General features: G+C 54.6%; 2 protein-coding genes across 2 annotated transcripts; both read left to right on the forward strand.

Annotated features, from left to right (window-relative positions):
• Positions 1-5,368: 5,368 nt before the first annotated feature.
• Positions 5,369-10,086, forward strand: BAX (BCL2 associated X, apoptosis regulator). Its single transcript, XM_079759589.1, has 6 exons — positions 5,369-5,470; positions 6,031-6,082; positions 6,171-6,320; positions 6,867-7,002; positions 9,430-9,534; positions 9,930-10,086. Exons 1-6 carry the CDS (start codon positions 5,437-5,439, stop codon positions 10,032-10,034), a joined length of 582 nt encoding a protein of 193 aa, XP_079615715.1. The 5' UTR covers positions 5,369-5,436; the 3' UTR covers positions 10,035-10,086.
• Positions 10,087-12,822: 2,736 nt separating this feature from the next.
• FTL (ferritin light chain) lies at positions 12,823-14,382 on the forward strand. The gene is made up of 4 exons (XM_079760022.1): positions 12,823-13,144; positions 13,298-13,444; positions 13,770-13,895; positions 14,064-14,382. Exons 1-4 carry the CDS (start codon positions 13,043-13,045, stop codon positions 14,214-14,216), a joined length of 528 nt encoding a protein of 175 aa, XP_079616148.1. The 5' UTR covers positions 12,823-13,042; the 3' UTR covers positions 14,217-14,382.
• Positions 14,383-15,760: the final 1,378 nt, after the last annotated feature.

Raw genomic sequence — 15,760 nt, forward strand, 5'->3', positions numbered from 1 at the left:
ACCAGGAATCGAACCTGCTACCCTTTGGTGCCTAGGACGACGCTCCAACCAACGGAGCCACAGGGGCCAGGGCTTAGTTTCCATCTTGTAATTGTGTGGCAGGGATGCTGGTGCCCCTAAGTAGCCATTCGCCTGTGACAGGAAAGCTACAGCGGACACCTGGCTGCATGGCTAACGATTGCATCTCCCTGGCTCCCTCACAACCAGTTCCTTCCCATGTGACTAGGTTCTGGCCTTAAAAGGCAAAGAGCGTGGCCTCCCTCTTACCCTCTCCCTGCCTTCGGCTGCAGTGGGGTGGGGTGTTGGGCATTGGCTTGACCCTCTTACCCTGTGTGATGGAAGCCGTGTGTTGTAGATGGTGGAGCCAAAAGCTAGAAGGACAGAAGAAAGGCATCGCTATGGAGGTAGGCCTGCCCCAAGAGCTGCTGGTTGAATTGGCAACTGGAGACCCAGGAGAGCTGATGTTTAGTTCAAGTCCAAGTCCAAAGGCCTGAATACCATAGCAGGAGAGCTGGTAGTGTGGTTTCTTCTTCTTCTTTTTTTTTTTTTTTTTTTTTTATTGATGTCAGAGAGGAAAGGAGAGAGAGAGATAGAAACATCAACGATGAGAGAGAATCATTGGTCGGCTGCCTCCTGCACACCACACACTGGAGATCGAGCCCGCAGCCCAGGCATGTATGCCCTGACCGTGACCTCTTGGTTCCTAGGTCGATGCTCAACCACTGAGCTATGTCGGCCGGGCAAGGTGGCGTAGTTCTTGTCTGAAGGCTGGCAGCTCAAGCCCCGGAAAGAACCCATGTTTCCGGTTGAATCTGAAGGAAGAAAGCTGATGTCCTGCCCTAACCGGTTTGGCTCAGTGGATAGAGCGTCGGCCTGCGGACTCAAGGGTCCCAGGTTTGATTCTGGTCAAGGGCACGTACCTTGGTTGCGGGCACATCCCGGGGGGGGGGCGGGGAGGGGAGGGGGGTGGCGTGCAGGAGGCAGCTGATTGATGTTTCTCTCTCATCGATGTTTCTGACTCTCTATCCCTCACCCTTCCTCTCTGTAAAAAAGCAATAAAATATATTGAAAGAAAGAAAGAAAGAAAGAAAGAAAGAAAGAAAGAAAGAAAGAAAGAAAGAAAGAAAGAAAGAAAGAAAGAAGAGAAAGAGAAAGCTGATGTCCTGGTGCTAAGGCGGCCAGGAAGAATGCTTTCTCACTCAGAGCAGGGTCAGCTTTTTTGCTCCATTCCGGCCTTCCACTGATGGGATGAGGTCCGCCCACCTTAGGGAGTGCCATCTGCTTTGCTCAGTCTGCCCACTTACATGTTAATCGGACCCAGAAACACACAGAATGAGGTTCTGGTCACCCTGTGGCCCAGTCAAGTTGGCACACACAACTAAATGAACCATTGTAATTCCTGACACTGGGGCGTTCGTCACTGTTAACATCACTTGGGATTGCACATTCTTGGGCTGTTACATGAGAGGGAAATAAACTTCTGTGTTGTTCACGCCAGTTCTATTAGCCTTTGCTAAAGCAGTTGAATTGGTATGCCACCTTATATCTTTCGAAGATGTCTCCTGTCTCCACTCACTTCCCCCATTAAGAGGTGGAGTCTCACCCTAGCCGGTTTTGCTCAGTGGATAGAGCGTCGGCCTGTGGACTGAAGGGTCCCAGGTTCGATTCCGGCCAAGGGCACATGCCTGGGTGGTGGGCTCGATCCCCAGTAGGGGGCGTGCAGGAGGCAGCTGATCAACGATTCTCTCTCATCATTGATGTTTCTATCTCTCTCTATCCCTTTCCCTTCCTCTCTAAAATCAATAAAAATAATTTTTTTAAAAAAAAGAGGTGGAGTCTCGTACCCCTTCCCTTGAAATTTTGTGGGCTCATGACTCACTTGTAGCCGTTGGAACACAGCAGAAGTGATGCTAGATGACTTGAGGTTAGGTCAGGAAAGGTAGTGTAATTCCTTGCGAGCTGAAATACTCTTGAACTTCAGCCATCATACAAGGAGTTCAGCTGCCTTGAAGCCACAAAGCGGTGAGGAAGCCCAACGTATCCCACACAAAGAAACCATGTGGAAAGCCGTGAGGCTCCGTGAAAATAGGTGTTTGATCAGATCTTGATCAAATCCAGGCTGAGCCTTTCCCAATGTCATCAACCATAGGCCTATGGGAGATAATAAAATGATTGTTTTAAACCACTAAGCTTTGGCCTTATTACTTACATGGCAATAGCTAACCAGAAAAACTGGTATAATTTTTACACTGTGAGAGATCAATTCAGCTTTAAGATGTCTAAGCAGAACGGGAACCCCCAAATCCTACCCATTGTACAACTTTGGCAAGTCCATCTCCATCCCTGGCCTCTGACCTCCTCTTCTGTACATAGGCTAATTTATCCTGGGTGTATTAGTTCTCTATTGCTGTGTAACAAATTGCCCCCAAACTTAGTAGCTTAAAACAACAATAAGTGTTTATTATCTCACACCATTTCTGAGTCAGATAATAAACACTGACTTAAATGTTAATCTGACCCAGAAACATACAGAATAAGGTTCTGGTCACCCTATGGCCTAGTCAGGGTGGTTCTGGCTTAAGATCTCATGAGGTTGCCCTAACCAGTTTTGCTCAGTGGATAGAGCATCGGCCTGCGGACTGAAGGGCCCCAGGTTTGATTCCGGTCAAGGGCATGTACCTTGGTTGCGGGCACATCCCCAGTGGGGGGCGGGGGGGTGCAGGAGGCAGCTGATCGATGTTTCTAACTCTCTATCCTTCTCCCTTCCTCTCTGTAAAAAAAATCAATAAAATATATATATTTTTAAAAAAGATCTCTTGAGGTTGCAGTCAGGGTGTTGGTGTGGACAGGTGTCATCTGAAGGCTGGACTGGGGCTGTAGCATGTGCTTCCAAAGTGGCTCACTCACATGGCTGGGGACTTGGTTCTGAGACAGAACCTCTGGCGGCCAGGAAGAATTCTTTCTCACTCAGTGTAGGGTCAGTTTTTTTGCTCCATTCAGGCCTCAGGTTTCTCCAGAGGATGACGGCTAAAGTGTCTTCACAACATGGCAGCTGTTTCCTCTAATGCTAGTGATTTAAGAGAGAGCAAGGCAGAGCTGCAGTGACTTTTATGACCTAATCTTGGAAGTTATCCTCTGTCATTTTCACAGTGCCCTGTTAGTCACGCTGGTCAGTCTTATCGGTGTGGAAGGGGTGTGAAAACCTGGAGGTGAGACTCACTGGGGCCCCTGTTGGAGATGGACTAAACAGTTTCAATATAGCATCTTTAGTATTGTAAACCATTTTGACTTCAGAATTATCTAAAAAGTCTTCTCCCCTCTACTCACCAGCTGTACTGTTTAGAGGTCTGTGGCTGCAATGAAACCCTTTCTTCCCTTTTCTGTTACTGAGGTAGAGGGAGAACTAATTTACTGAGTTCAAATAACAGTCCCAGAAAAATCCAGCTTCAAAGTTAATAGGAAACATAGTTTCTCCCAAGGACATGTTTTCTTAACTCACAGGGAAACTGTTCTCTAAAATCATGAAGGGCCCAGCCAGTGTGGCTCCGTGGTTGAACATCAACCCAGGAACCAAGAGGTCAGGGTTCAATTCCTGGGCTCGATCCCCAGTACGGGCGTGCAGGAGGCAGCCGATCAATGATGTTGCTCTCTCATTGATGTTTCCATCTCTTTATCCCTCTCCCTTCCCCTTTCTCTAAAAATCAATAAAAACATAAAAATAAAATAAAATCACGAAGTGTTGGAAATTCCATCAGTAAACATGAAACATCCCATTCTCGCCTGTTGGATCTAAGCCATTTGACACAACGTAGCAGCCTTGATTTTCAACCCAGGTGCAGAGCTTCCGAGGGATTCTGGAACCAGCAACCCACGTCTACATTCATCTTGTCGTTTCCAAGGGTACAGAACCCTGGAGGGATGCAGGACCCTGGTCCTTCACACAGTCCACACCTGATGTTGACCCTACTTTGCTTTGAGCCCATCATCGAGTTGTCACCTAAATCCCACCCTTCCTCCAAACTCTGTAACTCTACCTTCCGCTGGTTTGTCAAGACGCTCCATGGTTTCTGTGGCACGGGCTCCATTGTAGCAATGGGTCCAATAAACTTGACTTTATCAGACGATGTTCCTGGTGATGTTAGGCTGATGGAATGGAACACCAATAATCTTCTATTGCCGTGGCTCCCAGCCACCTTTGGGACATAGATCCCTTCTCTTTTTTGCCCAAACCCTTCATCATCTGACCCCAGCCTATTTTTCAAATCCGAGTTCTTATTATTATTTCTTTGTAAAAGAGATATAATAACTTCCATATAGTAAAGTGTACGTTTTATATGTACCGTTCAGTGAATGTTTATTTTATTTATTTACTTTTTAAAAATATATATTTTTATTGATTTCAGAGAGGAAGAGAGAGATAGAAACATCAATAATGAGAATCAGCCGAAACCGGTTTGGCTCAGTGGATAGAGCGTCGGCCTGCGGACTGAGGGGTCCCGGGTTCGATTCCAATCAAGGGCATGTACATTGGTTGCGGGCACATCCCCGGTAGGGGGTGTGCAGGAGGCAGCTGGTCGATGTTTCTCTCTCATCGATGTTTCTAGCTCTCTGTCCCTCTCCCTTCCTCTCTGTAAAAAATCAATAAAATATATATATTTTTTAAAATAATGAGAATCATTGACCGGCTGCCTCATGCACGCCCCCTACTGGGGATCGGGCCTGCAGCTTGGACATGTGCCCTTGACCGGAATCGAACCCAGGACTCTTCAGTCCGCAGGCTGACGCTCTATCCACTGAGCCAAGCCAGCTAGGGCGTGAACTTTTTAAAATATGTGTATAGCAAGCAATCACCACCCAGATCCACATATGGCACATTTCGGGCACCCCGGGAGCCTCCTGGGGCCCCACGCCGTCTGTACCCATCCAATCTATCACCAGAGATTAGTCTTAACACTTTCGAAGTTAAGATTTATTTTATTTTCACATAAACATTCATTGGCTTTAGTCATCTGAGACGTCCTACCTCAATGAATGTTATTTTGGGCCTCTGCTGTTCCTCTCTGTTGTGCACTTTGCACTTGATGTTTCTTCTGCGCTGGAGGGTTCAAGCCACACCCCAAACTTGTGAAAATATTGCAATGATGAATGAATGAATGAATGAATGAATGAATGACAGCTATGCTGTGATTGAATGGGTGGCGGGTGCAATGGCGCCAGGACAAGTTCCTAAAGGGCAGCGCTGATTGCACAGTCACGTGACGAGCGAGGCAGGTGCGGCGAAGTGAGCGATGGCCCTGCGGGGCAGAGCCCCACGGCGGCCATTTTGCGGGGCGGTCACGTGGCTCGACGCACGCTCAGCGGGCTGCTCACGTGATCGGGGGCGTGCTGCAGCCGCCGGGGCAGACCCGGCGAGAGGCGGCGGCGAGAGCGGCGGTGATGGACGGGTCCGGGGAGCAGCCCAGAGACGGGGGTGAGGCGGGAGGCAGACGGGCGGGAGGAGGGCGAGCCCCTGGCCGGCCAGCCCCGCGATCCCGCCTGCGGGTCTCGGGGCGTGCGATCTTCGCGCACTCCGGGTCAGAAACTCCCGGATCGGGTGCTGCCAGCCTCCAGCCCCCTCCTTCCCGAGGTTCCCTGGCTCTCTGGCCTCCGCGCCCCGATCCCTTCCTGCCTGGCGCTCTGGGACCCCCGATAAGCTAGGGACCCCAGAATTCAAGCCCCCGGGCAAGCCCGGGCTTGTCGCCGGCACCACTTCCTGGTGGGAGGGGCGGGTCTCCCCTGTGTCCCCTCAGGCCAGGATGCTTTAAGGGTTCCCCGAGTCTCCTTTCCCGGAAGAATGTGGGATACAGGCCCAGGCTCCCTCCCTGCCTTTCTCCACCAGGGACTCAGTTGTCTGGGCCACCAGTCACTTCATCCGCCAGGGACCCAGAAATCCAGGGTCCCCTCGCCTTGGCCTCCATCAGGGATCATGAGCCACCCCAGTTCCCCTAGGACCCATGAGTCCAGGCACCTCTTCCCTCCTTTCTCCTCTAGGGCCCACCAGCTCTGAGCAGATCATGAAGACAGGGGCCCTTTTACTAAAGGGGTGAGTGTGAGGTCTGATTATTGTGGAGCAGATTTGGAGCGTGACCCCCCCCGTTCTGATGGTGCACCCTCCTCCATTCCCACTCCAGTTTCATCCAGGATCAAGCGGAGCACATGGGGGGAGAGACCTCCCGGCTGCCCCTGGGGCCCAGGGTGCCCCAGGATGCATCCACCAAGAAGCTCAGCGAGTGTCTCAAGCGCATAGGGGACGAGCTGGACAGTAACATGGAGCTGCAGAGGTGTGGCCCCCGAAACCCAGGAGTCCCAGCTCCCAGCCCCTCTTCCCTTAGGGGCACTGAGTCCAGGTCCACAGCCCCCATTGCCCGCGGACCCGGGGATCCAGGGCCCCACCACTCAACTCAGCACTCTGACTCCTGAAGGATCTTTAAAAAAAAAAAAAGATTTTTATTGATTTCAGAAAGGAAGGGAGAGGGCGAGAGAGAAATATCGGTGATGAGATGGAATCATTGATGGGCTGCCCCCTGCATGTTCCACACTGCATGTGCCCGGCCGGGGAATGGAACTGTGACCTCCTGGTTCAGAGGTTGACGCTCAACCCCTGAGCTATGCCGGCTGGGCCCATAGGATCTTGAAACGCTCCTTCGGGGAGGCATTGTCCCCACTTTCCTAAATGTCCATCTGGTCCCTTTCCCCTGCGTTGGCTTCTTGCTTTTCATTTCAGCGGGGCTTGGGCCTCCGTTTTCTTACCTTTGGTACGGGGTGGGTGCCACAGTTCCCATGCCCTGCCTGATCCCCTCCGTCCCTGGCGCCCCTCTTTCCTGCAGGATGATCGCGGCTGTGGACACAGACTCCCCCCGAGAGGTCTTTTTCCGAGTGGCGTCCGAAATGTTTTCTGATGGCAACTTCAACTGGGGCCGGGTGGTCGCCCTCTTCTACTTTGCCAGCAAACTGGTGCTCAAGGTGGGTGGCTGCCGGGTCCTGAGCCCAGGAGGGCTCCCCTCAACCCTGCGGGGGACCTGGGAGGCGTGGCGTCAACCCCTGTGGCCACCCGGATGGACCAGAAGGAGAAGGCTAGGAGCCAGTCGTCTGCTCCTTCCTTCATGCATTCATTCAACAGATGTTTACTGGGCCTACTGTGTGCCCATCCTGGACTCTGCATCCGGGATGCAGCACCAAACAAAGCGGGCTAGGTCCCTGCTCTTGAGGAGCTCACATCGAGCGACGAGTGCTGGGAGGAGTAAGCTAGGGTGATGTGGTTTTGGGCAAATTGATCGGGAAAGACTTCTCAGAGGAGGTGACATGAAAGCCAAAGTTGGAACGACGAGAAAGATGCAGTGATATATAAGGACTGGGGGAAAGGCATCTGGAGCGGGCACAGCACGTGCAAAGGCCCTGGGGTAAGACCAGACCTTATGGGTTGAGGAGGCCCTTGTGGTTAGAACAGAGTGAGGAGGGGGAAAGGATAGGAGATGAAGGCAGATTTTTGAGGGGTCTTATGGGCCACTGTAAAGACTTCAGCTTCACTCAGAGTGAGATGGAGTGATTAGCTGGTTTTATTATTGTTGTTTTAAATATGTTTTCATTGATTTTAGAGAAAAAGGAAGGGGGAGAGAGAGAGAGAGAAACATTGATGTGAGAGAGAAACATCAATTGGCTGCCTCCTGCACGCACCCGAAGGGGGAGAGCCCGCAACCTGGGCATGTGCCCCGACGGGGGATGGAACCCACAACCTTTCAGTGCACAGAGGACGCTCACACAACCGAGGTACCCCTGCCAGGGCGATTGGCTGATTGTAAACAGGACAGTGAGGTGACCTGATTTATGCACTTAAAATATTATTCTAGCAAGTGTAGCAAATGTTAATTGTAGAACCTAGGTTGCAGGTGTATGGTTGTTGACTGAAATTCTCTTAACTTTTCTCTGAAGATTCTCATGATAAAATATTGGGGGAGGCCCTGGCCGGTTTGGTTCAGTGGATAGAGTGTCAGCCTGAGGATTGCAGGGTCTTGGGTTCGATTCCAGGTTGCGGGCTCGATCCCCAGTGTCGGGCGTGCAGGAGGCAGCCGATCAATGATTCTCTCATCATTGATGTTTCTATCTCAATCTCCTTCTCCTTCCCCTCTGAAATCAATAATATATATATATGGGGAAGGGAAGCCCAACAAATTGTTCTGGCCATTGTGAGTAGAAAAAGGGATTATGGGATGGAAGGGCAAAAGCTGAGGAGCTGGGGTGGGGGCACCTATAATAATTAGTCCCTGCAAACAGTGACTAACCTGGACTCAGGTAGTAGCACTAGAGGTGTGGAAATATATATGTTTTTATATATATATATTTTTATTGATTTCAGAGAGGGAGAGGGAGAGATAGAAACATGAATGATGAGAATCATTGATCGGCTGCCTCCGGCACAACCCCTACTAGGGATTGAGCCCGCAACCCAGGCATGTGCCCTAGATTGGGATCAAACCTGGGACCCTTTAGTCCGCAGGCCGACACTCTATCCACTGAGCCAAACTGGCCAGAGCTGGAAATAGATGTTTTAAAAATATATTTTTATTCATTTCAGAGAAGAAGGGAGAGGGAGAGAGATAGAAACATCAATGATGAGAGAGAATCACTGATTGGCTGCCTCCTGTACACCCCACACTGGGGATTGAGCCCGCAACCGGGCATGTGCCCTGACCGGGAATCGAACCGTGACCTCCTGGTTCATAGGTTGATGCTCAACCATTGCGCCATGCCAGCCGGGCGAAATAGACTTATGTTTGTGTTTGGGATATTGAGCTAATGGGGTTGAATTGGAGGTGAGGGGGACAGCAGTCATGGTGATGGTGGGGCTGGGGACACCAGGAGGGGAGAAGCAGCGGATAGAGAGGGAAGGGGACATTCCGGGAAATGGAGAGAGGTCATGTATGGAGGGTGTGGAGTCAGACCTGGTCTGAAGGTCAGAAGAGTCCTCTGGGGAAGTGACCTCAGACCTGAGCTTTGAGGGATGAGTGACCATTGGTTTGGTGGAGGCCCATTCAGGCCCAAGTATCAGCATGTGCAAGGTCCTCAGGCAGGAAGCGTTTGGTGGGAATGGGGATGGGAAAGGGCGCTGAGGCGCAGAAGAGGAGCCATGCGTGGGATTGCTGTTCCGTCAGAGCCTTCACAGGGCCTGTGGGCCGAGCTATGCCTCCCGCTCTGTCCCACGGGCACAGGAGCCACGGAGGTGTGGGCAGGGCCCCTGACAGTGGCAGGTCCAGGTGCCAATGTGTGAGGCTCCCTCTGACCGAGGGGGAAAGAGCCCGCGGGGCTGCAGGAGGAGGCAGGGCTGGGAAGGGCTCCAGACCACTCTCTAAGGCGCTGGGACGAGCCTGCTCCTGAGGCCACCCACTCCCCCAGGCCCTGTGCACCAAAGTGCCTGAGCTCATCAAGACCATCATGGGCTGGACAATGGACTTCCTTCGAGAGCGGCTGCTGGGCTGGATCCAGGACCAGGGCGGTTGGGTGAGGCCCCGAACCCCCCCTTTGCCAGGGACCCCCCCCCCCAGCCCACCACAGTGGTGCCCCCTGCCCTCCGCATGCTCACCTCATCAGATGTGGTCTGTAATGCATTTCGTCACATATCTGATCAACCCTTGATTCCTTGGGGACCTGCTGACCTTTTTGTGACCTTTGACCTGATGACCTCTCACCTCCCAGTGACCCCTGACCTGACTACTACTTTCTGCCCTCCCTGGTGCCTCCACTTCTGGAATCCTGTGATAACCCTTTGACCCCAACTCTTGAATACCTGTTAGTCTTAGGCCCTTGCCCCGCCTCCCGCCCTCTGACCTCTTCCTGACCCCCCCTGCCCTGGCCCGAGGCTGCATCGCAGAAGTGACCGATGTCCCTGTCCCCAGGACGGCCTCCTCTCCTACTTCGGGACCCCCACGTGGCAGACCGTGACCATCTTCGTGGCCGGGGTGCTCACCGCCTCACTCACCATCTGGAAGACAATGGGCTGAGCCGCCGGCTGCCTTGGACTGTGTCTTTTCTGAATAAATTATGGCATTTTTCCGGGAGGGGTGGGGGTTGGGGGTCCGGGGCCTTTTTCTTACTTTTGTAATTATTGGGGGTTGGGTGGGGAGGAGTGGTTTCGGGGGGGCAATAAACCTCTTTCGGGCCACACTCCTGCGTCTGAGTCACTGGGCCCCGCCCTGGCTGTCGCCAGAGACCAGGCTCCACGCGCTGACACGGTTTTCCGAGGGTGCCAGTGCCCTCTGGGGGTTAGTGATGCGATAGGTCCCGGCCCTGCCGTCCAGGAACCTGCAGTCTTGAGGGGGATGGAGGTGACTGAATGATCACTTGTGTCACAACTTAGGGTGTTGACCAAGACAGGAGCCCAGGGCCGGGGTGGGGTGGGGCGGGGGGCAGGGCAGCAGGGTACAGAGCAGGCCTCCCGCGCCCGGAAACCTCCACGATATGGCAAGTTGCACATTTACTGAGGTGGAGCCTGGGGGAGGAGGGAGGTGGGGTGCTGATCGGACCTGGGGAAGACTCGGGGAGCAGGGAGAGCTACTGGAGGTAGGAGAGCTGATGGGGGGTTAGGATAGGAGGGTCCTAGTCAGCAGATGAGGCCCAAACCTGTGGGGGGGCCACAGCTGGAGACGGGCTGTGGGGGGAGGGCTGGAGGAAGAGGAGGGGCTCTGGAGTCTGGCCTGGTAACTGGGTGGGGCCTCCGGAGGGGAGCAGGCCCCAGGGAAGATGGGCTCCTGAAGGCCTAGAACATGTAGACACCAAGAGAACGGGGATCAGAGAGAGGGAGGTCACTCAGTCACAGGGTCTTGTCCCTTTTCGCCAGGCCCCTGTCTCTTTCTAGGTGTCTGTCCCCCGTCTGTCCCTTCTTTCTGTCTGCACCAGTCTCTCTGGGTCTCTGTCCCTCGCTCTGTAGGTCTGTGTCTTCCTCCATATTCCAGGATCTCCTCCAACCCCCAGATGTCTGTCTGTCCTCCCCAGCATCTTGGTCTCACCCCTTCCTCTGCTACCTGTGAGCACCCTGAGGCTAAAGGTCTGTAGGCTGGCATGAAACCTGGTGAATGTGTAACTCGGGCCGTGGTGGCAGTGTGCCTGGGGCAACTCCCCTCCCCTAGGGGCTGTTCCCAGAGTTCCCAAGTCAAGGGAGATCTGTCTGGCAGATAAGATAGCAGGGAGGGGAGACTGAGTCACTGCCCAGAGAGGGGACCCTGTGGCCACCGCCAGCAGCCCGAAGGAACTCGGGAGGGAACTAAAAAGGCAGTCACGTAAGACAAAGCACATTGCAGGCTGCACTTTGGGGGAGGGGGCCAGACTTGGGTCAGAGCCAGCCGGGCCTAGTTCCCAGGGTCCCGGTGGCGGGGGCAGCCGCCCACTGGGCGATGAGGTCAGCGAGCAGCCGGCCCCCGCCCGCCCGCCTGCGCCCCTTCCTGAGCTGAGTTCAGCATGACTCAGCACTGCTGCTCTGGCCACGGGCCCAGACACCCCTGCAGGACCCCGGGCACCAGCCGGGCCCCCCTCTCCCTGGTCAGGGGCCCCCTCCCTGGGCTGCTCGGTGCGGCTCCGCTGCAAATGGCCCTGAGGTGGCGGTAAACAGTGTGCGGGCAGCCGCCCTGAGGGCATTTCCACAGGGTCCAGGCCTGCCCTTTCCCCCACAACAGCAGGGCTCTCCCTGAAGGCTCCGTCCCGGTTTGAGTCCGCTCCGCCTCCCAGACCCCAGCCTGGACCCGGCACAGTTTAAAAATGTCCTTTGGTCGGAGACGGACATCCCATCCGCAGGCCCCCCGGAATCCAGGGCTTCCCTTTGTGACTTAGAAGGAGCACGTGTCAGGCGAGGCAGGGCCAACCTCAGAGAGACTGCTTCAGAGCCAGAGGGCACCCCAGCGTCCGGCTGCCCTCCAATGCGTCTCCAGGAAAGGCAGCCTCCGGGAGACCCCACCCCCTCTCAGCTCCCAGAAAACAGTGGACCGCGGAAAGAGGCCCGAGGTATTCCAAGGGTCCCTGACTCACTCTCAAGGCCTCTCCAAGACCCCTTTAAAAAAAAAACCAAAAAAAAAAACCCACGTACTAGGCTTCCAAAGCACCCTTCTCCCCCAACCCGGGGGTGACACCAAGGCTCTAGAACCCCTGCTCTTTTAATCTTGCAGCTCGCCTCAAGGGCCTAAAGACCCCCAGGAAGTTTCCAGAAAAATAGGTCTTCCATTGTGAACATTAAGGCAAAAAAAAAAAGTAACCCCACCTTTGAGCGAACCCCAGGGCTTCCCTCCAACCCATCTTCCAGAGAGATCCCCAAGGTTCCAGAAACACCATCTCACTGTCTTCCAGACTTCCCCGCGATCTGGGGAACCCTCAGCTCCCAAAGCAAACCCCAGTAATTCGGAGGTCCTCTGCATCCCCAGGGTTCCAGAAAAGCCCACGCTGCCAGAGAACCCCAGAATTCAACCTACTTTCCTGAGGCACCCCCAGGAGCACAGGATCATTCTTCAGGGCTCCCAGTGTTTCCATTAATCTGCCTACTAGAGACCCCAGAATCCCTTGACTACCCCGAATCAGCCCCAGACCCCTCGCATTCTCCCCTGCCCAACCCCGCCCCTCCGATTCCCCATTTCACAACAGCCGGGAGCAACAGGCGCGTGACTTCCCCAGGCGGGGTCCGGGCCTCCTATCTGCTCCGGATTGGTCACTCGGGGGCTCCAGGCCCCGCCCACCGCCACCACGGATTGGCCAATTGCTCGCCCCTGGAAGCCCCTCTCCAGTGGCCCCCAGGCCTATAAAAGGAGCTGCGTGGCCACAGCCTCGCGCAGCGCACTCGGAGGTCCCGGATCTGTCTCTTGCTTCAACAGTGTTTGGACGGAACAGACCCAGGGACGCCCGTTCTTCCAGCCTCCGGCCTCTCTCCAGCGTCTCATCCAGCCACCACCTTCAGCACCACCTCCGGGACCAGCCAACACACCGGTTGTTTTTTTTTTTTCCTACCTTACCTCCTCATTGCTGAACAGCCATGAGCTCCCAAATCCGTCAGAATTATTCCACCGAGGTGGAGGCTGCGGTCAATCGCCTGGCCAACCTGCACCTGCGGGCCTCCTACACCTACCTCTCTCTGGTAAGGGTCCCCGGGACACTCCCGGCCCAGGTTTCCCCCAACTGCGCACTTCCCGCGGGGCCCTCTTTGTTCTGCTCGGTGGAGGGCGGAGTCTGCACGCCTGGCCTGGCCTCCCGCTAACCACCGGAACGTTCCCGCCATCTCTTCCCGCAGGGCTACTATTTCGACCGCGACGATGTGGCTCTGGAGGGCGTGGGCCACTTCTTCCGCGAGTTGGCGGAGAAGAAGCACGAGGGCGCGGAGCATTTCTTAAAGTTGCAAAACAAGCGGGGCGGCCGCATTCTCTTCCAGGACGTGCAGGTAAATGGTGTGCGGGCCTGTGGACTACATCTCCCAGCATCCCTTGCGCGCGGTGCCTTCGGCCCCCCACCGTTAGGGGCTGTGTGGGCTTCTGGGGACGTTTTCTGATCCGTGTGGGTTCTTCTTGTGGCTAGAGATGGAGGCGCCGAGTGGTCTCCTGGGATGTGTAGTTGTAGGAGCAGGGGTGAGGGTGGGGGTTGGGGGGGGTGATAGACGTCTCTTAGGCTAGGCCCTTTACCCCTGCAAATGTTGGGGGATGTAGTTTTTAGTTGTTTTTAGGGGTATGTGGCCAGTTCTGAGCCTCTGAGCCTTCTGTCTTGTGTAGAAACCTTCCCAGGATGACTGGGCCAAAACTCAGGACGCCATGGAAGCCGCCCTGGCCTTGGAGAAGAGCCTGAACCAGGCCCTTTTGGACCTGCATGCCCTGGCTTCTACCCGTGCAGACCCTCACGTAAGCACCCCCTTTATCTGTATCTGCCCATCCCCAGCCCTTCCCTGGAATGAAGCCTCTATTCTAAGCCTTGGCCTCGCTTGGGCAAATTTCCTTGTGAACGTTGTTTTCTGTCTGTCGCACTGTTTATCTACAAGTGGCAACATTGTCTCTTCTCCCACCACTTAGGTCTGCGACTTCCTGGAGAACCACTTCCTGGATGAGGAGGTGAAACTGATCAAGAAGATGGGCGACCACCTGACTAACATCCGCAGGCTGGCCGGCCCCCAGGCTGGGCTGGGCGAGTATCTCTTCGAGAGGCTCACCCTCAAGCACGACTAAGAGCCTTTGGAGCCCAGAGACCTTTCCGAGGCCCCCCCACTGCATCCCCCTGGTGTCTCTGGCTTTTAGCTGAGCCTCTCCCCGAAACTACTAGCCCTTCTTTTAACCACCCTGGAGCCCTCTCCCCTGCATCGGACCAAATGAAACAATAAAGCTTTTTGCAGCAGTTGGTGGTTTTGTGTGCGTGCTGTGGGAAAGGAGGCGGGATCTGTTTTCACCAGGCTAACGGGCTGGGCTGGCAGGGAGGGGAGACGGCTCTCACCTGCCACCTGCGTAGGTGTTGCTGTAGCGGTTCTCTGCTGTCAGACTAACCGCCCCACCTCCAGGGTGGAGCCCAGACTCCAGGGAGGAGCTGGTGGCTGGAAACAGACACTCAGGAATATCAGACAGAAACCATACCCTTTCAGTCGCCAAGTGCTGGCTCTATGGGGGAGAGGTCTAGACTTGCCAGCCCCTTTATATGGGTGAGGGGAGGATATTAGTATGTAAATAGCCCATGGCAACCAGGAGGCACACCCGGACCTGACCTGCTCAGGGCTGCTGGCTGCCTTTACTCCAATTCAAGGCAGGCGACAGGGAGACAGGTGAATCTGAGGGGCTGGGAGCACATGATGTGCACGAGCTGCTGAGCCAGGGATTGGGGTGTGTGTGTGGGGGGGGGGGGGGGGGGGGCGGTCAGCACAGAAACTGGGAAGTGAAACGGGGCCAAATCATCCGGACGGGAACTGAAGAAGCTGAGTCCCAGTTACACAGTGACCCCCTGCCCTTCCCTGTTTGGGGTAGAAGAACCTCAGAGGAAGTGGCTGCTGGACACCCGTTCTTTTGTCCACTCAGCACCCTGTTCCTGCTTTGTCACCCCACTTTGATGGTGACTGGCGATCCTGGTGGGGGAGGGAGGGGCTTGTGTGTGTGTCACAAACACCGTGGCTAGCCGGAAGGATGAGCACACCTCCAAATCCAAACATCGGAGCTACTGACTCCCCTGAAAAGCATCGGGCGCAGAGGTGTACTGTGACCTAGTACAGACTACCACTGAAAGAACAAATATTTTTCCTGAAAATAGAACTCTGCAGGGGACAGCCTGGTCCAAGACCAAAGGCCACAGAGCCCTGGACACGTGCCCTCGGCTAGCACCGTCCGGCAGAACTTGTTGGCCAAGATGAAAATGTTCTATAGCTGTACCCACCGACCACCAGGGTAGCCACGAGCCCCATGTGGCGACTACTGAGCACTTCCTGCTAGTGCTGAGGGATTTAAAGAGCCACACGCGGCTCATGGATTCCATGTGGGTCCATTTCCAGCAACAGAGCCCCTTTCTGTCAAAGAGAGCTTGTCCCAGGTTTTTGCTACTGGCAAGTTAGGTCCCAACTGAACAAGACAGAGGTGCCTTCCCTGGAAAGAACACTGGAATCCACAGCAGCAACCCAAGTCTCTGTGAGAGCAGAATGTCCAGGAATTGGGGACCCGGGGTTCGGGTGGGGGGCGAGGGGAAAATAGAGGGAGGGAAGAGAAAGAGGATAGAGGCCAAGAAGAGGGAAGAGGCC

The sequence above is a fragment of the Cnephaeus nilssonii genome, assembly GCF_951640355.1.
Source record: "Cnephaeus nilssonii genome assembly, chromosome: 20".
NCBI classification, from domain to species: Eukaryota; Metazoa; Chordata; class Mammalia; order Chiroptera; family Vespertilionidae; genus Cnephaeus; species Cnephaeus nilssonii.

Coding starts and splice junctions, on each gene's coding strand:
- BAX (XM_079759589.1), top strand. CDS start 5,437: ATGGACGGGTCCGGGGAGCAGCCCAGAGACGGGG. Junction 5,471..6,030: donor GGAGCAGCCCAGAGACGGGG/GTGAGGCGGGAG, acceptor TTTCTCCTCTAG/GGCCCACCAGCTCTGAGCAG. Junction 7,003..9,429: donor CCAGCAAACTGGTGCTCAAG/GTGGGTGGCTGC, acceptor CCACTCCCCCAG/GCCCTGTGCACCAAAGTGCC.
- FTL (XM_079760022.1), top strand. CDS start 13,043: ATGAGCTCCCAAATCCGTCAGAATTATTCCACCGAGGTGGAGGCTGCG. Junction 13,445..13,769: donor TTCTCTTCCAGGACGTGCAG/GTAAATGGTGTG, acceptor TGTCTTGTGTAG/AAACCTTCCCAGGATGACTG. Junction 13,896..14,063: donor CTACCCGTGCAGACCCTCAC/GTAAGCACCCCC, acceptor CCCACCACTTAG/GTCTGCGACTTCCTGGAGAA.